Here is a 25,749-nt window from a genome sequence, read left to right on the forward strand (position 1 = left end):
CACAGCATTCAGAAACAGATTACTTTATTTCAGGAAAACAACATTCAGCTGGACTATGTGGGAGAGCTACTGCTGAACTTGCACACTTTCAGAAATAAGCCTGCCCTGATGGAGAACGGGTAAGTCGAGCAAGCTGGCCTGCATCCCCTTGCTCTACCCAACCTCTTCGGCTGCTTATCAACAGCGAAGGGACTCCAGGGCCAGACCACTTGGTGGAAAAAGAGCCCTGGGTTCTGACTGCTCCCGGCTTCTCTCTGCCCTCTGAGCCCTGCGTCAGGTTCCCCATCAGTGCAAACAGGGAGAATCAATTCTACCCCCTTCCTCCTTGGGTGCCGTGGAAATAGAAAACACCAAAGATGCACTGACAGAGAGAGACAGGTGAACAAAGGCGATGGGGTGATAACCAGCACCTCATCAGCACCAAAAAGGGAGCACAGACATGGCCTTTGACCCTCACAAAGAACCCAGAGAAAACGAAGATGCGACACGCTGGGCGGCAGCGCCCCTGCTGTGATTCGAGAGGAAAATGCTACTGTCCCACTCAGACATCACGACGTGAGCCAACATGAGATCATGTTCCGGCCCACGGCTCTTCCCGGACCTGGCCAGGGAGGGCTTTGTGAGGCGGGGCCTTGACGAGCCTCGCACGCTTCCCCTTGACTTACAGGAGTCCTGACTTGACTTGGATTCTGACAGGCTGACGGCAGAAGCATCCCGGGACTGGTCGATCATGCCAATGTTCACTTTGTGCTTGTAGGGGTCCAAGGCCCCCAAGAGCCCTAACACGCGGATAGCCTGCGTGGGAACAGGAAGGGAGAGGAAAGCATTCAGCACCACGTCTGACGCCAACAGCCTTCCCCGGGACTCATCTCGTGGTCTATGATGCCCAAGTCGTATCCCAAGACCCGCTATGGGGACAAGACGGAGAGGGACAGGACGTCAGAGCACGTTAATGCCATGAACAGCGCTCTTGCTCCATCCTCCCAGCGGAGTCTTGAAAGCCCAAGGCTGCCGGGCTTCCTACCTCTCGCCGTGTACCCTGGTTCTGCTCAGTCTTCAGGAAATTCAGCAGCACCTCCAGCAATGTGGGGTACTTCCTGTAGGGCTCCACCACATAGCCAGTGCTGGCCACCAGCTGTCCCAGAGTCCACAGGGCCACCTGGACAGGTAAAAGATCACTGCTTGGTAGAGCCAGTAAGAGAGAAAAGGAAGCATACCTTGCATTCATTGTAAAATGATTATAACCAAGCGTTAGAGGCTATTACAGAAAAGAATTTCCAGGAAAGGCACTATCAACAGGAATCCTGAGAGCTGGGACATAAAAACAAGGCTACAATCACACCACAATCCCTAGATCGAAGGTAAAGAACAGTCCCGCCTTCACCAGAGGAGCGGACAGCCCTTCTACACCAACGACTGACAGGAGTCTGACTCAAAAGGAGAAGAAGGAGTTCCCATCGTGGCGCAGCGGAAACGAATCCAACTAGGAACCATGAGGTTGCAGGTTCGATCCCTGGCCTTGCTCAGTGGGTTAAGGATCCGGTGTTGCCGTGAGCTGTGGTGTAGGTCGCAGATGTGGCTCGGATCCTATGCTGCTGTGGCTCTGGTGTAGGCCGGCGGCTACAGCTCCGATTCGACCCCTAGCCTGGGAACCTCCATATGCCGTGGGAGCAGCCCTAGAAAAGACAAAAAAAAAAAAAAAAAAAAAAAAAAAGGAAATAAAGACCGTTTTCACTTTCAGTCTAGTCACCGAATGGTCTTGATGACCAAAGGGAAGCCAGGGCTGGGGAAGGGTTAGCCGACGCTCCGCCTGCCTCCACGGCCAGAGGCCAGGGCTCTCTTTTTCCCTATAGGGGCGGGGCTCTGAGAGATGAGCTGCCTTTTTTTTTTTTTCTGTCTACAGGAAAAGACACCGGTCAGCCCTGACCCTGAAAGAAACTCTGGGTCAGGATGACAGCTAGTTCTGGTTCCAAGTCTTTCTTTATTCAGTCAACAAACCTGAGGGCATACTACGTGCTGGGCACTACTGGTAGAGGACAGTGAGGTGACTGAGAGAGACCAGGTCCTGCTCCATCAGGAAACTGCGGCACTCACCTGCCTTTTGGCCAACAGAGAGGAGTCCTGGAGCATGTCCATGATGATAATAAAAAGTTCATCCACCCACTTCCTCATTTCTAGGCCACTGACCTGCAAAGCGAAGAACAGGTGGTAGGTCGGATCGACATCATGCATTAAAGTGGGTTCCAACTTCATTAGGGGTAAGTACTACTCTTCCCGGGCCATGGAAAACCCAGTTGTCCCCTGACCTGAGCCAGCTCTCCGATTGTAGCCAAGACGTTGTTGATCACTCCGGGGTTTGGATCAGGGTCTGGATCTTTCAGTTTCAAAATTAAGGCCTACGGAAAGAAGGCCGGGGCAGGGAATGCCGGTTAAAGTCTGCTAGAAACCGCTTTTTCACGTAAGTAAAACTCACCCAGGAGACCACCTCAGGATTCCTCTGGAATGTGGGTTCTCAAAGCTTTGTCCACAGAGCACACGAGTCTGATTACGAGGGAGCTGGGAAGCGCCGTGATGCACAGCGTTTCCCGTGCCTTCTCGAAGCTCTATCCCTGAGATCGTTCACCCAGAGTCACACAAGTTATCAAAGACCTCACCGGACTCGAACATACTCAGATTTGAAGGTTGCCTCAGATTTTAAAGCTCATTTTTCCTTCCTTTAGGACAGTTATTTTATGCTGCTCTCTGCTCACTTCTCCTTTCCAAGCACCTTTGCTATGTGCTTGAATCGTGGTATCTGAGCTCCCATAAGGAGATAAGAGCCTTTCCTGCAGTTGGTGAGACTCCTGAGGTTCCTGCACTGAGGGTGCTGATGTGGCCCTTGTCGCCGAGCCTGGGACCACAGACATTATCGACTTTGTTCAGCAAACTGTGTATTACGGACACACTCCCCTCGCCCCAAACGAGCTGACATCTGAGAACCGTGCGAGGAGGCACCCGCCTGCCTGCAGGTACCTTGAGAATGGGCTCCATGTAGGGGCGGATGAGTCGGGGGGCGTTGGAGACCAGGTGGCCCAGCATGCGGGCACTCTGCTCCTTGATTCTTCCGATGCCACTGTGCTCCAGCTCCGTCAAAATCTGTAGGGAAGAAAGGCTCACTCAGGCCCAGGAAATCCAGGAGGACCTGTGGGTCTCCAGGGAGGACGTGGCTGGAAACAGGGGGAAGACTGAGAACTCCCCTGCCATGGGGTCAGGGAGCCGCTGGATCCTCCACAAGCAAGGCCACCTCTGCCGCTCACAGAAGAGTCTGGGATGCAGCAGTGACCGGAAGAAAAAGTGTCTGAAACCAGCCCTACCTCCCTCTGTTACAGCACTACACGGTCCCACAGTCCCCCGCGCAGCGTAGCTTTCAACAGAGCAGACAGTCACAGAGGACTGAGCAAACTAACAGGGCTTGCTGTGAGCAGGGTTTGCAAAAATAAAGGAGGAAGGAAGGCCTCTCTGCAAGAAAAAACTTTGTCCAGACACCAAATCACTAAGAGTGCCTATAAATAGGAGTTCCCATCATGGCTCAGCGGTTAACGAACCCAACTAGCATCCATGAGGACTCGGGCTCAATTCCTGGCCTCGCTCAGTGGGTTAAGGATCCGGTGATGCCATGAGCTGTGGTGTAGGTCACAGGCATGGCTCGGATCCTGTGCTGCTGTGGCTGTGGTGTAGGCCGGCAGCTACAGCTGCAATTGGACCCCTAGCCTGGGAATCTCCATATGCCAAGGGTGTGGCCTTAGAGAGACAAAATAGAAAAAAGAAAAAAGAAAAAAAAAAGAGTGCCTGTAAATAATGACAATGGAATCCAAGAACAGTCAGACATCTAAGAGAAACTGACAGTCAGTAGTGGCTTCAGGCGCCTCTGGATAAACCCGAATCATTAGGGATCATGTCAATAGCACCCCTTGCACCTTAATGACTCAAAACACCAGCAAATCAGAATGTTGTGCTCCTGGTGACAGACATAAACAACTCAATACAGACAGACTTCTGGAGAGCTGAAGTTGCCACAAGGAAATCTCTGAACAGTGAAAAGAGCAAGAAGCAAAGCTCATGTTAACTCAGCTGCCCAGAGAAGGAGTGTCCAATTTAATGTTTTATTTCATCTTAGGTTGTTGATTTAATACTCTGGATCTTCCTGGATCCTCTTGGCAGCCTGTCTTTCCCTGGGAGCGGCAAAGACAGCAAGACGGGATGGAAAGGGACACTAAGAAGAGACTCATTTTTTTTGACTCTTTAGGGCCGCACCCACGGCATGTGGAGGTTCCCAGGCTAGGGGCTGAATCAGAGCTGCAGCTGCTGGCCTACACCACAGCCACAGCAACGTGGGATCCCCGACCCACTGAGCAAGGCCAGGGATTGAACCTGCGTCCTCATGGTAACTAGTCAGATTCGTTTCTGCTGGGCCACAATGGGAATGTCCATCTTCTAATTTATTGATTGATGATACAATTCACAGTCACTTTAACTGTGACAGTGAATAAATGACATTTCCCAAGGGCGAAATATATAAATAACTTTCTATGTTTAAGTTCTTTATAAGCTATACAAAGTGTTTATTTCAAAAGAAAGCATGGGGAGGGTCATGAAGCAGAGGGCTGGGGACAGGATGGAGTTAAGGGACAAGGCATGACTCGGTGAAATCCAGAAGAGGTGGGTGGAAGTAACTCTGGGCAGAAAGCCCTGACCCGGCGCACTGCTCACAGGGGGGCCAGAGAACTGACTCGGATGGTGAAGACAAAAGCCAGGAGATAGGTTTCAGCAGGAATAAATCCTACGAGATGGAGCAGCAACCTGCCAACCTGCAGCTACCCAGGCTCTGGTCCAAGCAGCTTAGCCTGGCACCTCCCGCTGTTTACAAATGAAAGCCGGGACTGCAGCCCAGGGGCAATGAGGTGCCGCACGGGAAGCGCTCCTTCTGTGCTCCACCTGGACCAGCAGGAGCGGGGAGGGACAAGGACATGCAGGAGGACTGCCGCCAACCCACGTGCAAGAAATGCAATCGCTGGTGACTTGCCAGGAGAGAGGAAGAGCTGCGGAAGAGGTCAGCCTGGCCTAAGAGGCTCCCTGGAGTCAGGCTGACAAGAGCTTTACGAGGTGACAAGCACCAGAACTGTAACTGCCAACCCCTGGAGCCAACTGTGCCTTTGGCCACAATCTGCCTCTCATTCCCCAAGCAGCGCCCATGACCTCATGACGGGAGTGGCTTCTCTACCACCTGCAGGTGTGCCTGTCGCCTCCTTACCTGGATGAGCATCTTGCGCAGGAAGGGCATGACGAAGGCTGGGTTCATGCTGCTGAGCCGGCCCACGGTGCAGATGGCCAGCTCCCGGATCTCAAACACCTGGTCATTCAGGGCCACAAACAGGGCCTGCAGATTCTCTGCCTGGGCCAGGTGCGCGTCAAAGCGCTCATCCAGGGACGCCAAGACGCAGTAGCGGATGTCGGGGTCTGCAAGAGCAGCTGAGCCTCGGTACCTCTTCCCTGCTCTCACCCCTCTGGTCCTTCCCAGCATCCCCACCGCATCAGCCCAGGAAGGGGACTCCAGATACCCTTCCCTCACCCAAAGTGCCGCTTTCTCTATTGGAACGAGCAAAGATAATAGATTAAGGCTCAGTATCTTACAACCCTAGGCTGGCATAGCCAAGCCTAACACCTTGGCAGAGAAAGAGCTGGACACCATCTTATTGAGGCTAAAGGTCCTAGAGAGGCCACGCCATGAAACTGGCCACTTCCAACCACCCCAGGCACCCACACTTCCCCAGACTGGGTCCATCCCAAACATTACCAGGATCGGTTATCCCAACCACGAGCAGCTTGCTGAGCACATCCGCCACCACCTGCACTGCGGTCTGGCTGACCACGTGAGCGTGGCCGCTGATGAGGTGGACGGAGGGCGTAAGCAGGCGGGAGCAGGTGCGGGCAGCTTCCATGCGGATCTCCTTGTGCTCGCTGTTCAGGAAGTGATCCGCACAGTGGCGGACGAACTGGGTCAGAGAGTGGCCTGGGTGCAAAGGCGAAGAGCAAACAGAATAAACACGGCTGCACTAGACAGCAGTCTGCACTCCATTCTCCATTTCCTGGCTACGAATGCAATTTTCAACAAGATACTGATCCAGAACTCTTCTCTTGGAAAGGTAACCAGAGTTCCCATCGTGGTGCAGCAGTCATGGACCTGACTAGTATCCATGAGTGCATGGGTTCAATCCCTGGCCTCACTCAGTGGGTTCAGGATCCAGCATTGCTGTGAGCTGTGGTATACATCACAGACTTGGCTCAGATCTGGTGTGGCTGTGGCTGTGGTGTAGGCCGGCAGCTGTAGCTCCAATTCACCCCCTAGCCTGGGAACTTCCATATGCCTGGAACTTCCATATGCCTCAGGTGTGGCCCTTAAAAAAAAATAAAATTAAAAGGTAACAAACAAGCTTCCAATCAGGAGAAAGGCAGCACGGAGGTAGAGATGGAGCTGGGAGGCCTAAGGCAGGCGTTCCTTCTCTGCCCTGCACAATAACCCTCTCGCTGGTCTTTCAAAGAACCAATTATTTTGTTTTATTCTGACCCAACTCTTTACATTTCCAGAAACTAAAACAATTCTTGATCAACTTGATCTTGTCTACTTTAGTTTCCAAATTTAAATACTAAAAAGAGAGTTGGAGGCGGGCTGGGTTTAAATGCTGCTACTTGCTATTCATTAGACGTCCGTTCCCCGGGGGTATTAATTGATGGAAGCGGAGGAGAGGTGACAGGGAAACCAGAGAGAGCCCGTCACGGCTTTTTGTGCTCATGTGTTTCCCTGTCGTCTTGCCCACCTATGTGATCTTAAATTTCAAAGGTGTCCTTTTTACTCTCTGAAATATATCTCCCTAGGGCATTAATTCCAACCAGAGCTCCAAAGAAGCTTAGAATTCCAAACTGCACTACACAGCATGGCACTCTTGGAAACCAGGCTGCCAGGGGAACGAAAATCCCCCCAAACCCGTTTAGACATCTGAAAGCACTAAATACCATCTCAGCTCCAGGGAGGCGAGGAGGGGAGGGGCTCCGTCTCTGCAGCCTTAGTTCCTGGGATCAATGCCCACACCTGCCCTCGGCCCCCTTCCCCTGTCTGTGCGGGCGACGAAGAAACAAAGGGCAGGAACCCACAAGATACGGAAAGAATGCACGCAGGGTGAGCTGCTGCAGAATCAGCTGCCCGCCTCCAGGACCCCAGCACGATGCGGGAATTCTGGGCACCCTCATTCTTTTTGCCACGTTCCTAATATCACTGCCATCTTACCTTCGAATTCAAAACTGCCGAGAGTTCGGAGGGCAAGAGTAATGCTGCCCACGTCACTGGCCTCGGGGAGGGTCGTGAGGCTGGGGGAAGCCAGCTGATGGGCCAGGCCCTTGGGCATGCCCGGGTGCCGCAGGGGTTTGTGCATAAGGACCAGGGACAGCATCTTCAGGAGCCCATCCTGGATGTCCTTTTTCAGCTGTGGAATCTGACGGCTCAGGTCGTAGAGCACAGCTGTGAGGGCAGGGCTGGGGGGACAGAACCCAGTCACATAGGAGGCTGGAATATGACGTGAGGTTCTGCTCCCGAGGAAAAACACCAAGGGGATCGGGCCCCACCACTGCCGGGTTTTAGAGTAGAAACGATACTGGAAAATAGAAACTAAACTCTCTTGGCCTGGTCCCAGACTTCAAAACAATCTACGACTTTCTGTTTGTTGGGATGGGAGACCTTGCTTAGCCTAATTACGCCACTACAGAGAACCAAGTCCTGATAAACAATCTGGGAAGCAGAGAGAGAGCACTGCCCTTATTTTATAGATGAAGAGAAGTCCAATGTGGGGGGCTTAAGCAATTTGCCCAACAATAATATAAAGGACAGCGTCAACATTAACAGAGTACTTCTTATACAAACAGCATTGTGCTAAGAGTGGCTAATTCATGAACCCTCTCACTTCATCTCCACGATAAACCCAGATGATAGGAATTGCTACTGTACCCACTTTTCAGACTAGAAAGCTGAGGCTCAGAGACATGAAATAATTAGTTAAGGGAGCTAGGAGTTCCCTTCGTGGCTCAGAGGTTAATGAATCTGATTAGGATCCACGAGGATGTGGGTTTGGATCCTGTCTGGATGCACTTGGATCCCGAGCTGCTGGGGCTGTGGTGCAGGCCAGTGGCTGTAACTCTGATTTGACCTCTAGCCTGGGAACCTCCATATGCTTCGAGTGCAGCCCTAAAACGAAACAAAAAACAAACAAACAAACAGATCACCTAGCTAGGAGGTCCCATCATGGTTCAGCGGTTAACAAACCTGACTAGTATGCATGAGGATTCACGTTTGATCCCTGGCCTCGCTCAGTGGGTTAAGGATCCAGCATTGCCATGAGCTGTGGTGTAGGTCAAAGACATGGCTTGGATCCTGCATTGCTGTGGCTCTGGTGTAGGCCAGCAGCTGCAGCCCCGATTTGACCCCTAGCCTGGAACTTCCATATGCTGTGGGTGCGGCCCTAAAAAGCAAAAAAAAAAAAATTACCTGAGAGTTTGACACTAGCCTCTGTGCTCACTCTTCCAACACAGTCCTAGGACTGTGGCTCAAGCCTCGTCCTACCCAGGACGGGACAGCTCAGGTTCCTAACACCCACCTCAGTCCCACCGCCAGCATGGGCTCCAGCAGCTCCTTGATATCCTGCTGGATGCCTGGCCCCATGGCCCGGGCCAGCATGCTGATGCAGGTGAACACTGTGGCGTCCACCTGCATGGCCTTCTGTCTCCTGCAGAGAACCAGAGAGAGGCCAGTTCAGACATAAGGACATCGTGTGATGGCCTACCTCGAAAGCATGTTGGGGCCAGGAGGGCAGGTCACCTGGTGGGGCCTCCACAGGGGCGTGTGCAGCTTCTCTGCTGCACAGCTCAGGGGCCCGTCACATGAGTCACCGCTCACCTAAAACAAATGCCCAGCAGATGGCAGTACAGCCTCTTGAGGAAGGGGCCCAGTTTCGGAATTCACACCAAAGGCACCATGTGGGTTTGTGCAGTGCTGGCCAAGGTCCCAGGAGGGGCCTTCCGGAAGCCGACAGAACAGTGTGCATGGCAGGGACCAAGAGCTCGGGGCAGAGCCGTCGTGCGAGGAGAAATTCCTCTCCCTGTGATGAGGCTGCTGTGCTTGAAATGGGTGAGGCTCATGACTCACCAGAGCCATCCTTGCTACTAACACAGGGAGCTATAAAGACACAAGCCATGGACCCCCAGACTCATAGAGCCCAGGCTCACCACCGTGCTGGATGCTGAAGGTCCTTCTCACCTTTTATCCACTGGGAGGTTTCAAGAGGTAGAATAAGGTACCCAACTTTAGGGATAAGGAAAAGGTGACGGCTAGGTCCCCTCAGTTCCAGTCTAGGAATCCCCATTTCAGTCATTTATCAAAATAAGACCTTTGAAAGCCAGGGGAAAACAGCACAACTAGGAGATTCCCAGTAAATAACAATAAGGAAAACAGCACTGGTATCTAAGATGTTCACAGGTATTCAGCCTCCCCGAATAGTTAAATCTATGTCATTTCATTTGGAAAAGGTTGGAACTCAACCAGGAAGCGCTATTCGTCACAGGACTGCTATACCCTGCAGGTGAGTGATGCAGAGAAGGGGCCTAAGCTCCTCGGAAACAGGATGGAGCATCCTTGCTCTCTAACCACGCAGGGTGGGAGGTGAAATCGCCACAGAGGTGCTTACTTATGAGCAAAGTCCTTAGGAGGCAAGGCTGCTCGGATGATGTCCAGCACACGAGGTAAATAGACCTTGAACTCAGACCTCACAGCCACAGAAAGCAGCCCTAGGGCTTGGAAGGCTGCTGTCCGTTCCTTCTCCTTCTTGACGCAGCTTAGAACATGGTTCATGGTGTCCTGGAGGTACTGCGTATCTGAGCACAGAAACGACAAAAGTATATGAGGCTCAAGGAGAGGGCTGGTCTCTGTATCAAAGGTCTGAGTTCCTACGAAACACTAAAATCCAAGAATAAATTAAGAACGCCTGTTGGAAAAGATATGAAGAATTCAGAGGATGTACGAACCAAAGTCTTATGCTTGATAATCACTCCTCTGATACAGCTTTTAGAAATCTTAGAAATATAAGACTTTTTCCCTTTGATTAAAAAAAAAAACTTAAAAGGGCTCCAAAACAATAATATCACACAATTGTCCTCATTCGTGTACATTTTGAGGGAAGATCACATGCTCTTGGTAAGAACTGTATCTTGGTGAAAAATAAAGAGAGGGTCACCTCAACTAGTTCACATTATATCAAAATTTAAAGCAATACTGAAAACTGTAATAAACAGGCCGTCCCATTCAGCTTAGACCCAGAAACCACTCTGCTATCACCTAGAGACTCTACTACAGTTATATTGAATAGAACAAGATTTAGTCTGTAATTTGGAAAGCCACGTGTGTATTTTCATTATGTTTACATAAGCCAATGTGCACGGGTAAGCGATTCTTAGGCAACTGAAGCCAAAATGTCATTATTCCTCAAAAGGCTGGAATTTCCTAATTCTGGCCCCTCTTCTTCTCTTCACTCCTGTGGCCTCAGGGCTGTGCACCACTGGCATAGCCATGACAGTGCAGGAGACAAGGCCACACACCCAGTGGAAAGTGAAGGGTGCTGGAGGTGACAGTGAACTAGACTCCCAACCGGTGCACACATATCACCGTGTTGACTCTATCGAGAAAAGTCTCCTCTCACAGCTCGGTCAAACGCCGCTGAATTTGCTGGGTTTGAAAACAGTCGGAAGACCATGTGATGCAACCCTCAGGTCAGAGGGAATCAGGGAGGAAAACTGGATCTTTGCAGAGGGGGCCACTGAGCGGGAAGTGAGCTTAAATCAAGAAGGTAATTTCAGAGTTCCCATTGTGGCTCAGTGGTTAACGAATCCGACTAGGAACCATGAGGTTGTGGGTTTGATCCCTGGCCTTGCTCAGTGGGTTAAGGATCCAGCATTGCCATGAGCTGTGGTGTATGTGGCAGATGTGGCTCGGATCCCACATTGCTGTGGCTCTGGTGTAGGTTGGTGGCCACATCTCCGATTCGACCCCCAGCCTGGGAACCTCCATACGCCGCGGGAGTGGCCCAAGAAAATGGCAAAAGAGACAAAAAGACCAAAAAAAAAAAAAAAAAAAGAGGTCATTTCTTTTTCCAGATTTAGCACCTAGAGAGATCAGGAATCTGCCAGTGCTAGCGATTCCGGCCCAATCCTAGCAGGGAAGATTTTGCTATTCCCAAAGTTTGCATCACTAGGAAATGCAAGCAATGACTTCCAACTGAAACTTTAAAAAAAGTGGCACTTTCCCAGTGAGACCGAACCCACGGAGGCTGCCCAGGCTGAACTTCAATGACATATTTCAGTATATTATTTAATAAAACAACAAAACCCACATCAAAGGAACAAACCTAGGGGCCCTCTGAGCCTCTGTACCCTGCTGCTAGTCAGTCTTTTGAACTTACCGGGGTAACTGCTTCCACACTAGGCCAGACTTTGATCAAATTTGGCCTAGTTATTACTTTCTTTTGAACCACAGACTTCCAAACCAAATCATTGAAAGCTCTACTGAATAGGGGCATATCTGGTCATTAAAAAAGAAAAAAGCTGCTGGGTACCGGGTGAGAAGAATGAAAAGCTGAAAAAATATGGGCGCTTTTCAATATCTCCTTTCTCTCTGGTTCCGTGATTTTATGTGGCTAATTGTCTCATCCTCACCCAACATGTTCCGTGCTCACAACCCAGCACATGTAACACCTCGCCAGCTGCATTTCTCCGCTGTTTCATCAGGGCTGGGTGGTGTGAAAGGAGTCTGTGCAGGGGAATGGCACCTGCGGAGGGTCAGCTGGCCTTTCGCTTACAATCCTGGCCCTTACTGGGTCCTGAAGGGTTAGTAAGCGCAGGCAACATGCACCACAGTGCAGAGGAAAGAGCTGGTCGGAAAGGGGACTCGACACCTGGCAAGGAGGAGGTAGGGCAAGGACGTGCAGCTGGAGTAGGTTATCATTTTACCCTGACTTTCTTTCTTTCCGTTTTTTTTTTTTGTTTGGCTTTTTAGGCCCACACTCACAGTATATGGAGGTTCCTAGGCTAGGGGTCAAATTGGAGCTACAGCCGCTGGCCTACACCACAGCCACAGCCACAGCCACGCAGGAGCCGAGTCGAGTCTGCGACCTACACCACAGCTCAAGGCAATGCTAGATCCTTAACCCGCTGAGCAAGGCCAGGGATCAAACCCGCAACCTCATGGTTCCTAGTCGGATTCCTTTCTGCTGAGCCACGATGGGCACTCCTACCCTTATTTCCAAAATGGGTATGAAGCAGCTAGGGGAGGCAGCAATAATAATGGCTGCTATTTCATAGAGCTTGCTCCGCGTCTGGCATTTCCAGAGGTGCTTAAGGCATTAAAGCAGTTCATCTGGGGAGTTCCCGTCATGGTGCAGCGGAAACGAACCCGACTAGGAACTACGAAGTTGCGGGTTCGATTCCTGGCCTCACTCAGTGGGTTAAGGATCTGGCGTTGCTGTGAGCTGTGGTGTAGGTCGCAGACGTGGCTTGGATCTGACGTTGCTGTAGCTCTAGCGTAGGCTGGCAGCTGCAGCTCTGAGTTGACCCCTAGCCTGGGAACCTCCATATGCCGCAGGTGAGGCCCTAAAAAGCAAAAAAAAAAAAAAAAAAAGATTCAGACCCTAGGTTTGACGCCAAAGCCTTTCCACAGCTGGGGAAAAGCACGTTTCCAGCTGAAGGTTCCACCCAGGAAAGCCTCAGGGAGACCCAGTGTCTGAGCTGGGCCGGCCTCAGAACACAGGAATTCACATAGCCCAGTGGGAACGGGGCAGCAGTGGGGGGACCCACGGCTCATCACCCGTGAAACCAGCCTCTGAAACATCCTGTCCTTTCTCCCTGTGAGGGGGGAGGAAGGCTGGTGGCCACCTCAGGGGCAGACACGGGACAGTCACTGCCCCCAGCCCACAGGCTGGCAGCTGCACGCCATCTAAACCACCCATCCTGCCTTCGGTCTCTCTGGAGCCCATTCTGAGCTTGTTGGCCTCCGCACACAAACACGAGAACTGGCTCAGCTCTGGAAGTGCCCCTCTGCCTGCGCGTTCCTGAGGCTGCTCCTCGGACCCTTATAAACTACACGCCCCTGAAACTGAAGGGAGGCTGAGACCCCAGAGACCAGCCCCTCAGGGGGCCCTGCTTCACATGAGAAGGGGATGCAACTCTGGGGAGTCCCCCCTCCTCTGTTCAGCTACCCTTGGCCGGTAAGGACAGGACACGTCCAGGGACATCTCACCTGTGAAGGCAGAGGGTCGGAAGGCAGCCAAGCGGGGCAGCAAATTAAGGATTGTCATTTGGATCAGTGAGTTCTTGCTATTCCTGCATTTCAGCACCCACTGGCACACCTGAGACAGAAAAGAGACGGCGTTGGCGACAGAAGGGGAGGTGAGGGCTCGGGGGGAGAGGGGGCGGGCCTCTTGCCACTGACCTGGTCGAATTTCTCCTCCATCAAGTCTCTGCAACAGCGACTCTCCACCAGCGTGGACTTGGCTGGGCTGGGGGAAGCCCCAAACCCCAGGAGGCCTTGGTGAGAGCTGTACCCCAGCAGTCCCACCAAGGCGTTTGACTGCTGGGGCTGCACGGCCTGGAAACTGGTGAAGGGGGTGATGTGACGAGGTTTCGTCCCGAAGCCCATGAGGTCCTTGCAGTACTTGTCATGTACCAACTGCTGCTGTGTGATTTCTTCCATTTCTTCTCTCAGGCGCTATAAACGAGGGGGCGGAAATCACCTTTACTCGCAAGCGGCACTGGCCCAGGCACCTGGGCTCCATGGAGCAACACGAGACCAACCCTGAAAGGGGACAGCGGCCACCCTTCCTCTTCAGGATTCAGATGTTCCCAGAGCCTCGCCGGGCCTGATCCTGTTCTAATGCAGGCTGAAGAGCACCACCTACTGAGCAATGAGGCAGCAGCAGGGGCTGGCTCCCAGGGACCCCGACCCTACCCTGGGCTTGGGAAAGCTGACTTGCAGGTGGCTGGGACAACAGACCTTAAGATCATAGCAACGGAGCCTCCTGCAAGGGCGAGGGGCAGCCCCACACCAGCAGCCTCCTAAGGACCTTCTGCTCTCCTCCTTCCCACCAGAACCCTGGGGAGAAACAACTTCGGCAAGAGATTTTCTGAGTCCCCGGAACTCCCTAAGAGGCGTGGAATAAGCTGACTGGCTGAAAACTCACACCTCCTACCAATTCAAAGGGCAGCTTAAAAACTTAGCCTCCAACGGTCCAAATTGAGAAAGATATAAAACAACTTATTTCCAAACTTTTCTCGACACAGATGTTTCCATCTTTCAGAAAATCTTGTCCACTATTCTCGTATAACCGCCAAGACGCTGAGGCTGCTGCATCTAACAGTCCATTCTCAGTCCTCATCTCATGTGCCTCGTCCGCAGCATTTGCTCCAACGTAGTGGTTCCTCCTCCTTGAAACTCTGTCCTCACTTGGCTCTGTGGACCCTGAGTTTTCCCGGCACCGCCCCCGGCCCTGCTGCTCTTTCCCGCTCTCCCTTGGATTCCCCCTCATCCCCTGACCTCAGGTTCCCGAGCCCGTCTCCCCTCCCCCAACCTAGTTCCCCAGGGTTCTCATCCATATACTGTCTATAGGCCAACGGCACCCGAATCCGAATCTCTCGCTCAGATCTCTCCCCAAACTACTCAGTACTGCTGCTCAGACTCCCAACAGCCACCTTGAACCTGACGCGTTCAGAGGCAGACTCCTGACCTGCTACCCTGAACCTGTCTGTCCCATCTCAGTAAACGGCAGCTCTATCCTTCCAGCTGCTCGGGCCCTAAACCTTGACCTTCTTTCTCTCCCACTGACTTTCCAAATGCAGAACCCAGCTGCTCCCTGCATCCCCACAGCTCCTGCTCTGGTCCAAGCCACAAAGCCCTCTGCTGAAACCGCTGCAGTTCCCTCCTAACTAGCCTCCTGGCCTCAGCCCTGACCCCTCCATGATCCACCTCCAACAGAACAGCGAGCCTTGAGAAACCCGAGTCAGATGACATCCCATTTTGCTCACAGCCACTACGACCTTCCCCCTTCACGCAGAGGCTGTGCAGGAGCTTCTGAGACCCTCCCGGACGAGCCCTGGCCCTGGCGGCGGTACTCCTCTGAGCCCACCTCCCAGGGGCTCCGCCCTCACTCAGGACCCTACGATGGCTTTGCAGGGTGGACTGAGAGGCTTCCGGCCAACCTTGCTTCCCTCTCCTGCAGACTCAGGGTCCGATGCGCACTGGAGTCGGATGGTTCTCCCAGCCTCTCCCACACCCCGCCCCGACTTGTCTCGGGCCAGTTCCCTAACACAGCCCTTGCACCTGTAAACCCATCTTTGCAGCTGCTTTTCCAGCCAAGAGAGCTCCTCACTCACCTCCCTGCTTCCCTGCCTGCCTCTCCACGGGCCCTTCCCTGCAAGGAGCCGATGACCGTTAAAAACAGCCGCCGTCACAGCATCCTCTGGGCGCGTCTCTCAGCGAGGAGCACGAGACCCAGCGTCGACCAGGAGCCAGGAGGCCCCCGACCCCGGGCCCCCTCCCTCTCCCATGCTGGGTGCACCAGCCCCACGGCCCTTCTTTCTTGAACGTGTCAAACTCTCTTCCAGCTCAAAGCCTCTGCCTGGAAGACAGTGATCTCCCTGCCCTCGCGCGCGTGCGCTGTGAGGCCAGTCCTCCACGTCACATGGTCTTGGCCCAAACGCCACCCCCCAGGCAGGGAGCCGTGCCCTCTCCCCGAGACCCTCCGTTTCATTTCTTCCCAGAACGCGCCACCGTCCAACACGATCGCACCGATCGCACCGGCTGGTCTTCTGCCTGCTCCCCCCACAGCACGGCGGCTCTCCAAGGCGCTGGCACAGCGGCGCGGGGCGGCCCAGGCCCGGCCCCGCCGCGTGACTCACCTCTCCCTCCATGCTGCTGATGCGGACCAGCTCGTTGAGGATCAGCAAGGCTCCGTGGATCCGGTCGTCCCGGTTCATGCCCTTCTCCTTGGCCAAGGTCTCGTCAAACCCTTTCTCTGCTTCTTCGAATGTGTGCTACGGGGAGACCCAGAATGCCCGAGTCACCCACTGCCCAGAGCGGGAGAGCAGGCCCCCCCAGCCACACGGGGTCCTGAGGTCGCCGTGGCTGCTTGGGGCCCCGTGCCAGCGTCACCAATGGTGCCAGCTCATGGAGCTCCCTCATTTCCTTTGGCATCAGCCCTCGCAATACCGCGAGGCAGACATCATAACCATCTCTACTCAAGAGACAAAAAACTGGAGTGCCCGTCGTGGTGCAGCAGAAACGAATCTGACCAGGAACCGTGACATTGCAGGTTTGATCCCTGGTCTAGCTCAGGGGTTAAGGATCGGGTGTTGTGGTGTACGTCGCAGACATGGCTCGGATCTGGCGTTGCTGTGGCTCTGGCATAGGCTGGCAGCAACAGCTCCGATTGGACCTCTGGCCTGGGAACCTCCATATGCCGCAGGAGCAGCCCTAAAAAAGACAAGAAAAAATAAATAAATAAAATAAAATAACTACTCATTCATATTGCGCATAAAAAATTACTGAAGACCAAAACAGACATGACGCTTGCTCTGTGGCAAGGGGCCTGCTGCTGCTCCTCGGGCTCGGTGTGCCTCCAGGCAAACGTGCTGGGCTGGTGACTGGAATGGATCCGTCTCCTCACCCTGTACCACTGCGGCTTCTGCATCTCCTTTGGTTCTCGCTGGGTGGTGAGGATCAGACAGGCACGGAGCGCGGCGACAGCTCCCTCTCGGATGGCCTGTTTGGGGTCCCACACAGCCACAAAAATGTTGTCAAAGAAGGGCTGCACTTGCTGGAAGAAGAAGGTGGGGACGCTGACGGCCAGCTCACGAAGGACCAGGACCTGGGAGGAGAGACACATGGAGACCTTCCATCTGCATCAACGAGGTCTAGTCTCTCAGGGGTACAGCCTTGTGTCACCCCAGAGCCGACATCTGCTAGGAAAAGAGCACAGCTGCCTACTCTTCTAGCTCGGAAATTCTGGGGACCAAGGAAGGGAAGTAAAGCTATCAGACATCTCAGGGTTCACTGTCCCAGGGTGCTTAGCAACAGAAGGCATGTGGCCTTAGAACACGAGCGCTGAAAGGAGCCGCCTTTAATGCTTTGTACACTGCTCCGTGGACAGCCTGGAACATGCCCGGAATAGAGCAGGTATTCAAGAAACATTTACGGAATGAACGATAATCCTGTTTCACATTTCATCTTGCTATATTTTCATTTGACCATGGAAAAACTGAGGGTCCCAGCGTGCCCCACGTCACAGTTAGGAGGTGGCACCCGAGTCCGAGTGCGGGCCCCTCCCCCAGGCAGGCTCCCTGCTCCTGGGGCAGCCCCCTAACGAGGGACCCGACTGGAAGGGACCCAGCTGATGCCTTCCCACCACATTCATTCCTAGCTTCTCTCCCATGGACAGATCCTCCCCCATCTCACAGCCTGGATCCCTAGCCCATCAAAGCAGCCTTTTTCAGGGACGGGCCTCAGAGAGCAATGAGGATGTGTGTCTAGAAGAGGCTGGAAAGCCACCACTCCCTCCAATGCAGGACAGCCTGCTGGAAAGAGGAAGTCTGGACCACGTACCAACCAATCAACAAAGGACCGAAACGCAGATGGGCAAGGCCTGGGCAGAGGCGGACCAGGGAATGTGGGGATCGGGCACCAACTTCCTCTGCTCCTTCCTCCCTTCAGCCCCGCTCCCCACGTTCCCACCAACGTGGAGCCCTGGACGGAGGGGTCCTGAGGACAGCACAGCTGCTGAGGCTCTGGAAGCCTCATGGCTTGTGGCTTCCTCACTTGTCTATGGCTGAGGGCTGCCTTCTGCTTGACAGGCATTTTTATTTCTCTCTTTTTAAAAAATGTATTCATAGGAGTTCCCATCGTGGCGCAGTGGTTAATGAATCCGACTAGGAACCATGAGGTTGCGGGTTCGGTCCCTGCCCTTGCTCAGTGGGTTAACGATCCGGCGTTGCCGTGAGCTGTGGTGTAGATTGCAGACGTGGCTCGGATCCCGCGTTGCTGTGGCTCTGGTGTAGGCCAGTGGCTACAGCTCCGATTCGACCCCTAGCCTGGGAACCTCCATATGCCGTGGGAGCGGCCCCAAAGAAATAGCAAAAAGACAAAAATAAATAAATAAATAAATAAAAATGTATTCATTTTTGGCAGCACCCATGGCATGCAAAAGTTCCTGGGGACCAGGGATGAAACCTGCACCATAGCTGTAACCAGAGCCGTAGCAGCGACAACGCTGGATCCTTAACCTGCTGTTCCCATGAGGGAACTCCTTGGGAGGCAATCTGGATTCTGGAAAGTCAAGGTGAGAAGAAGCACTGCACAGAGGGCTGCCTCTCAAGCAATAAAGAGAACATTAAGTTTCCTCCGCAGGTGGGGAGCTCAGGGTAAAGAGAGAAAGGGATTCGGGACAGACCCTGAACCAAGAAGCACAGGGCCTTTGCCCGGAGCATCCGCTCTCATTCTCTGCCTTTCAGGGACCTGGGCACATGGTGGGAAGGACCTGACACGAGGCCACGGCTCCACAGGTACTCACAGCTGCGTGTCTCCGGCCCTCGTTTCGGTCAGCACCCAGCCACTCCAGGGCTCGCTTCACCTCAAACTCCACATACTCTGCAGTAAAAGTGTCTCCTGCCATGGCGAGGCGACCAATGGCCTTGGATGCCATTTCCATGACAACGGGGTCATTGGAGGGGAGGAGGTTCCGAAGATAGTTGGCAAATCTTCCGATTCGGGTGGCATTCCCGCCTTCCACTCCTATGAGGCTGGCTGGCAAAGAGAGGAAGGCAGAGGATGAGTCGGGCATGTGCGGTCCACGGAGGTCCACTGCCTTCAGAGGAAAGCTAGCGAGGGACCCCTTCCTCCTACTCTAAGCACAGACTGCAATTTCCAGCTGGTGAGGAGGCAAATAATTTCCATTCCATTTTAACCAACAGACTTAATGTTTGGACCAGAACTACTTAGATAAAGCAAAATGATCTCATCTTAATATTTTAGCATATACAGGTTTCCCAAGAAGAAAAGGAAAACAAACCAGGACTGAATAATAATTCATAGGATGGATAACCAGTCCCCATGAGCTGAAATTATCTGCCTTTTATTCACGTCCCCTCAACTCTACTTTTCCATTTCTGAGCTCTGCTCTGCCAAACTTGGCTCTAGAGAGAAACAAGAGCCTGCAAAATGCAACAAGGGTAGCAGGAAGAAAGCTGACTTCCAGCCTCAGCTCTGGCGCACCAGCCCTGGAAAAGTCGCTTAGTGGTTCTGAGGCTCCATGTCTGAAAAAAACCCTCTTTGCCCTTGGGTTTGCCCAGGACTGTGGTTAAAATTAATAGCCGAATAAGCAACTGAAAGCCACAAGTCTCCTTAGAATTCATTAAACAAATATGAAGTGAGGATCCAGTAAGTAGTAGACACGGAGTGCAGTGGACACAAAGGACACAGTCCTGGATGTCCAGTTCTTACTGTGCCAGAGACCCTGTCCTTACCTATGGCCAAGATGCCACCTTTCCTCTCATTGGCATCTGAGCTGGAAACCAGTTCAAAAATGTGATGGTTCAGCTGATCATAGAAACGAGTAGACTCCTCTTGACTCATCTGTAAAGGAAGACGTATTCAGGGCAATGTCTAATGTTCCCTGCTGGTGGGGGCGTGGGGTGCCTTTCGAAGACCAGAACCCGAGAGGTGGCCAGCAGGTGCAGTTAACCGAAGACGACACAGCCGCTGCCCATCTCTGTTGTTTTAAACCGTAGAGCAATCATCTGTTTACTTAACCAATACCTACTGTGTATCTACTCAAGGGGAGGCCATGTCCTGTCCTAGATTCTACCTGGTAGCCTGGGTACAAGGCCAAAAAAGACACTGTCCCTACCTCAGGTCTGGCCTCTATTTGAAAAGCCCCAAGCAATCAACTCTTCAAACCCATCCCAACCCATGTTATCAGGCAGAAAGATTCAAAAGCCTGGAATGTGGCATGAAAAAGAAAAAAATTAAAAGAAACAGCCGATTCTTTTTCTTTCTTTCTTTCTTTCTTTCTTTTTTTTTTTTTTTTTTTTTGTCTTTTTAGGGCCACACCTGAGGCATACGAAGTTTCCAGGCTGGGGGTTGAACCAGTGCTGTAACCGCTGCCTACACCACAGCCACAGCAACGCCAGATCCGAGCCATGTCTGCCACCTACACCACAGCTCATGGCAACGTGGTTCCTTAACCCACTGAGTGAGGCCAGGGATCGAACCCGCAACTTCATGGTTCCTAGTCGGATTCGTTTCCGCTGCACCATGACAGGAACTCCCGGAACAGCCAATTCTACTCTGACTCCTAAACTATCACAAGAAAGGAAATGCCACAGAAATGTGGAACTGTGGCAAAGGAACCTGCCCATTCTACAGACCTGAGAAATTGGGTGCCTTTCTAAACTAGAATCTTTGCCTTTTCTGAGCCCTCAATCAGCTGTCAAGAGGCATCTAAACCAGGAATGGCACATGCAGCCCCAAAAGGCCATGATGAAGGGCCCCAAACCGCAGCAGCTCCAACCTCTCGGAGCTCCATGGTGACATAGTGCTGGAGTTCCTTGGCAGCTTTGGCCCTGGTCTCCTCATTCCGGCTCTTCAGGCCACTGGCAAACTGCTGCAGGACGCTCACGTTGCTGGAAGTAGTGGTCGCTGTGGTGGCGGCGGCAGGTCCGGTTCCAAGCATTTTGCCCTGAGGTTCTTTGGAGAGAAGCTGGCTTTAATATTCTGGATAACAAACCATGGCGGTGAACTAATCTATGGCCCCACCTCCCCCCACAGGCCTCCACTCATCCACATCAGGCTGGGGATCCTAAAAAGGCTGGGAGACCCCAGTGAAAAGCATGCAGAAAGCCTCAATTCATTTGATAACCACGGGTGTTGAAAGAGGCAGCAGAGCAGAGAAGGTCAAATTATGCTATGGGCTGTGCAGCCAGACTACCTGGGTGTGAATCCAGTCCAAAATTATATACCTCAAGGAAGACACTTCAAATATCTTAGTTATAATCGGAGGATAAGAGTACCTAACTCAGAGGACTGATGTGAAGATTAAACGAGCTAATACATGTTAAAAAGTGCTTAACATAGTGCTGGGCACACAGTGAGTTTGCAATAGTTGCTGGGTTAATATTATTATTATTACTACTACTCTGTACGTTGCACAAAGCCAGGTAGCAGAGATGGGGAGCGTGAGAGAAAACAAAGCAAGCCTAAGACTGCCCCTCTCCTCAAATTCACTTTAGAGAGGGAAACTGATTGTTATTCTATAGCAGCACGGGTCTGACAGAAATACGAGCTACAAATGTAACTTTAAAGTTCCTAGTAACCACATAGCAAAGGTCAAAAGATACAGGCAAAATTAGTTATTTTATTTACTCCAATATATCCAAATATCATTTCAACATGTCACAATATAAAAAGTTATGACAGGCGTTCCCTGGTGGCCTAGCAGTTACACATCCAGCACTGTCACAGCTGTAGCGCACGTTCGATCCCCGGCCCGGGAACTGATGCTTGATGTGGGCACAGCCCACTGCCTCCCTCCCCCCCAAATTACTGATATATTCACTTACGGCAATTTCTTTTTTTTTTTTTTAGGGCTGCACCTGCGTCATATGAAAGTTCCCAGGCTCGGGTCAAATCAGACTATGGCTACCGGCCTACACCACAGCCATAGCAACATGGGATCCTAGCCGTGTGTGTCACCTACACCACAGCTCATGGCAACATAGGATCCCTGACCCAATGAGTGAGGCCAGGGATCGAACCTACATCCTCATGGATACTAGTCGGATTCATTTCTGCTGCGCCCCAATGGAAACTCCACTTACTGCAATTTCAACTTAGCAATTTCAACATTTTCAAGTGCTCTAAGCCACCTGTGGTTGTTGTATTGGACAGCGCAGTTCCATAAAGACTAGTACTTGGAATGTAAGCTAAAAAAAGACTAATTAGTTCCTGAGATCAGGCATTTGTTCCACAATTATGTATTGCCCCTCCCCTCAGCAAGCTTACAGTCTAGGAGGAAGTACAGACAATCCGGCAACCACAATAAAGTGGCCATAACAGAACTCGGCCCAGACTGCGACGGCCGTAACATATACACCTATCCTAGGGTATGTCCTGATTATATTAGAAAATCAAATTTTCAAAATTCTTGTTTTTGAAAGAATTTGTGAAATGCAGGAAAAAACAAACAAACAAACAAAAAAACCAGGGACTAATTGGTTCTGAAAGGGTGCAAAGACTGCAGAAGGAAGTGTCAAACTTCAGGAGAGAGGAAACCCAAGGGCTCCAAATGGGAAAACTACTACAGAGTGTGTGGTGCTTGTCTATGACGAGGGGGAGGGAGGCTGGCAAAGAATTTCCAGTCGAAGGAAGGAACCAGTATATCTTAATAAGGTCTAAGGCCTCCAGGCAGAAGTCAAAATACTAGGAGTGAAATATCTATCTTAAGGGTCTTGGCGAGGGCTTACACAAGTTAACGTCAGGTGGCTGAAACTAGGGATGGGGGCGGGGGAAGCAGAGGAGATGAAGCTCAGGGATGGAACCCAGCTCAGCTCTGCGAAATGGGTCCTTGAGAGGTCTCCACGGTGGAGCTAAAGGGGCTGACACTGACGCTGGTCCTCTCGGAGGCCAATCGGTAGGTGGCTCATAGGGGTGACTGATGCGCAAGGCGACCCAAATGCTCCCCAGCAATACAGGAGCTCATGGGCCCGCCTTCACGGCGCCAGAGACATAGCGTGAGCTAAAGGGTCCGGGGGTTTCCTGGGGATCCGGGAGGAGGTGGGCGTTGCCTCGCGGGGGTCAAGGGCTCCGGCGGCGCCCAAGTCCTTTGGGCCAGTACTGAGGGGACCCCACGTCTCAAACGCAAGACTTCCTGGGGGTCCCCCCACGGACCAGGTTGGCCGTGGGTCTGGACATTCCACCGCCTTGGAGGGGTCGGTGCCAGGCCCCAGACTCACCGCGCGGCTTCGGCCGAGGCCTCAGCTGCCGCCACCAGCGCCGGTTCCACTGCTTCAGGCCCCCAGCCCCACCACCCGCCTTCCCCGCTGTCCTCTAAGCCGGGCGGGAGGGAGGGCAGTCTCCCAACACAAAGGACCAATCGATGGGCGCAAGAAGAAGATGGACTGGAATGGAGACCAATAGTAATGAAGGAGAAGTGAAGCTTCAGGACCCGGCTTCTCCGCGGGGCGGAGACTATTCAAATAGACAAACCCTGTGGCCAGTGGCAGGCGAAATAAAGCTTAGATCCTCTCGAAAAAACCAATCGCTGGTGAGTTGACTTCAGTCACTTCCACGCACACATCCGGTGCATCGCTAGTATATTTCCCCTCTGCACCTGGGCTGTGGCCACGCCGAGTCCGCCGCCTGGGTACCGCGGGATTGGGACCACGAGGCAGTAGACCGTGGCTCGAGAACCCGCCGCGTTTAATCTTCAAGATCAAAGTTTAGCGATGCCTGCGCACTATAGTTACTAGAGTAAAAGACGTGGAAGTTTCTGACTAGCATTTCTTGTGCACTCGTGATTTCTCTTTTGTTAAATACGCATTTGAAAGCGCTTTTGGATTTCCCCACTTTTCCAAAATTACCTAGGTCGTAAGATCTTTCGCAAGAAACCATAGACAAGTTTTAGCTAAATGGGTTACTCATAAATAATTTCAAAGCAGGATCATTTTAAAAACATGCTTTCTAGGAGTTCCCGTCGTGGCGCAGTGGTTAACGAATCCTACTAGGAACCATGAGGTTGCGGATTCGATCCCTGCCCTTGCTCAGTGGGTTAACGATCCGTCGTTGCCATGAGCTGTGGTGTAGGCCACACACGCGGCTCGGATCCCGCGTTGCTGTGGCTCTGGCGTAGGCCGGTGGCTACAGCTCCGATTGGACCCCTAGCCTGGGGAGTGGCCCAAGAAATGGCAAAAAGACAAAAAAAAAAAAAAAAGCTTTCTAAAATCAATAGCAGGAGTTCCCCTTGTGGCTGCAATGGAAACGAATACGTCTGGGAACCATGAGGTTGCGGGTTCGATCCCTGGCCTCGCTCGGTGGGTTAAGGATCTGGCATTGCCGTGAGCTGTGGTGTAGGTTCCAGACATGGCTCGGATCTGGTGTGGCTGTGGCATAGGCTGGCGCTGTAGCTCTGCTTAACCCCTAGACTGGGAACCTCCATATGTGGTCCTTCAAAGCAAAAAAACAAAACAAAACAAAAAAAAATAGCAAAAATAAATTTGACATCTCATTTTTTTTTTTTTAAAGCATGGTCTATTGCAATAAACTTAAAAAATTCCTGTATCTTATAATAGGAATCCGATTAAATAAAATATGCATTCCTATTACCGAAACCTCACATAGGCATTAATAATCACAATCTAGATGAATATTTGCTAAAAAAGTAAAGGGTTCACAGTCTGCTAAAAAAAAATTCAGGTTATAAAATTTAAGTCTAATATAACCTTTTACAAGTTGTATATTTCTTTTTTTTTTTTTTTTTTGTCTTTTGTCTTTTTTGTTGTTGTTTTGTTGTTGTTGCTATTTCTTGGGCCGCTCCCGAGGCATATGGAGGTTCCCAGGCTAGGGGTTAAATTGGAGCTGTAGCCACTGGCCTACGCCAGAGCCACCGCAACTCGGGATCCGAGCCGCTTCTGCAACCTACACCACAGCTCACGGCAACGCTGGATCGTTAACCCACTGAGCAAGGGCAGGGAGCGAACCCGCAACCTCATGGTTCTTAGTCGGATTCGTTAACCACTGCGCCACGACGGGAACTCCAAGTTGTATATTTCTTATGTGTCTATGTTCACAAAGGGAAAATATACCGCTAAGAGGTAATGGGATTTGGGAAAGGCATGCTTTTTTCTTTCTCTCTCTCTTTCTCGCTCCCTCCCTCCCTCCCTCCCTCCCTCTCTCTCTCTTTCTTTCTTTTTTAATCTTTTTAGGGCCACATGGCATATGAAGTTTCCCAGGCTAGGGGGTGAATCAGAGCTGTAGCCACTGGCCTATGCTACAGCTACAGCAACGCCATATCTGAGCTGCATCTGCGACCTACATCACAGCTCCTGAAACTCAGGATCCCTAACCCACTGAGCAAGGCATCTTCATGGATTCAAGTCAGATTCATTTCCACTGAGCCACGATGGGAACTCCTTTTTTAATACACTATACATACACTAACTTTATACATAGCACCCTACTTGTGTGGTTTAAGAAAAAAAATAGTTGATGAAGTGTAAGTTTCCAGGAGTCTTAAATCTAAATGAGGTTTGGTAATACTCTGTGGCTAACAAAATGCTTTGGCAGATTTAAAAGGAAAAAAAAGTTATGATTGGAGTTCCTGCTGTGGTGTAGTGATTAAGAATCCAACTGCAGTGGCTAGGGTCTCTGTGGAAGTATAGGTTCCATCCCGGGGGGAGGGGGGAGGTGATTATGGCTTTAGGTTTAGAATTTTTTCATTACATTGATTCTTCTGTGAAATAATTGTTCCTCTGAATTTCACATTTTTCACTTATGTTCAACATCTTTATATTTAATCATTAAACATGTTTGAATATGTAATGCATTCACTGTTCAAATCTCAAAACAAATAAAAATTACAT

General features: G+C 51.7%; 1 protein-coding gene across 3 annotated transcripts in view; it reads right to left on the reverse strand.

Moving 5' to 3' along the window:
* Window positions 1–23,220, reverse strand: part of MTOR (mechanistic target of rapamycin kinase) — a 125,771-nt gene extending 102,551 nt beyond the window's left edge. For all 3 annotated transcript variants that reach the window (XR_014807050.1, XM_084962776.1, XM_003127584.7), the window contains exons 1-18: window positions 23,125–23,220; window positions 20,685–20,860; window positions 19,639–19,747; window positions 18,687–18,919; window positions 16,788–16,988; window positions 16,021–16,155; window positions 13,559–13,834; window positions 13,367–13,475; window positions 9,768–9,954; window positions 8,682–8,810; window positions 7,322–7,566; window positions 5,834–6,049; window positions 5,291–5,496; window positions 3,013–3,135; window positions 2,307–2,396; window positions 2,095–2,187; window positions 1,025–1,159; window positions 666–795 (exon numbers count right to left, since the gene is read on the reverse strand). Coding sequence is in view for 2 of the 3 variants with exons in the window: in XM_084962776.1 (XP_084818902.1) it covers window positions 666–795; window positions 1,025–1,159; window positions 2,095–2,187; window positions 2,307–2,396; window positions 3,013–3,135; window positions 5,291–5,496; window positions 5,834–6,049; window positions 7,322–7,566; window positions 8,682–8,810; window positions 9,768–9,954; window positions 13,367–13,475; window positions 13,559–13,834; window positions 16,021–16,155; window positions 16,788–16,988; window positions 18,687–18,919; window positions 19,639–19,747; window positions 20,685–20,846 (2,779 nt within the window). In the remaining variant the exon portion in view is untranslated. The remainder of the gene's footprint in view (window positions 1–665; window positions 796–1,024; window positions 1,160–2,094; window positions 2,188–2,306; window positions 2,397–3,012; window positions 3,136–5,290; window positions 5,497–5,833; window positions 6,050–7,321; window positions 7,567–8,681; window positions 8,811–9,767; window positions 9,955–13,366; window positions 13,476–13,558; window positions 13,835–16,020; window positions 16,156–16,787; window positions 16,989–18,686; window positions 18,920–19,638; window positions 19,748–20,684; window positions 20,861–23,124) is intronic.
* Between the last annotated feature and the right edge of the window lie 2,529 nt (window positions 23,221–25,749).

The sequence above is a fragment of the Sus scrofa genome, chromosome 6, assembly GCF_054392235.1.
Source record: "Sus scrofa isolate SSC_HxYL_T2T_F1_AM1 chromosome 6, Sscrofa_HxYL_maternal_Yorkshire_Landrace_v2.0, whole genome shotgun sequence".
NCBI classification, from domain to species: Eukaryota; Metazoa; Chordata; class Mammalia; order Artiodactyla; family Suidae; genus Sus; species Sus scrofa.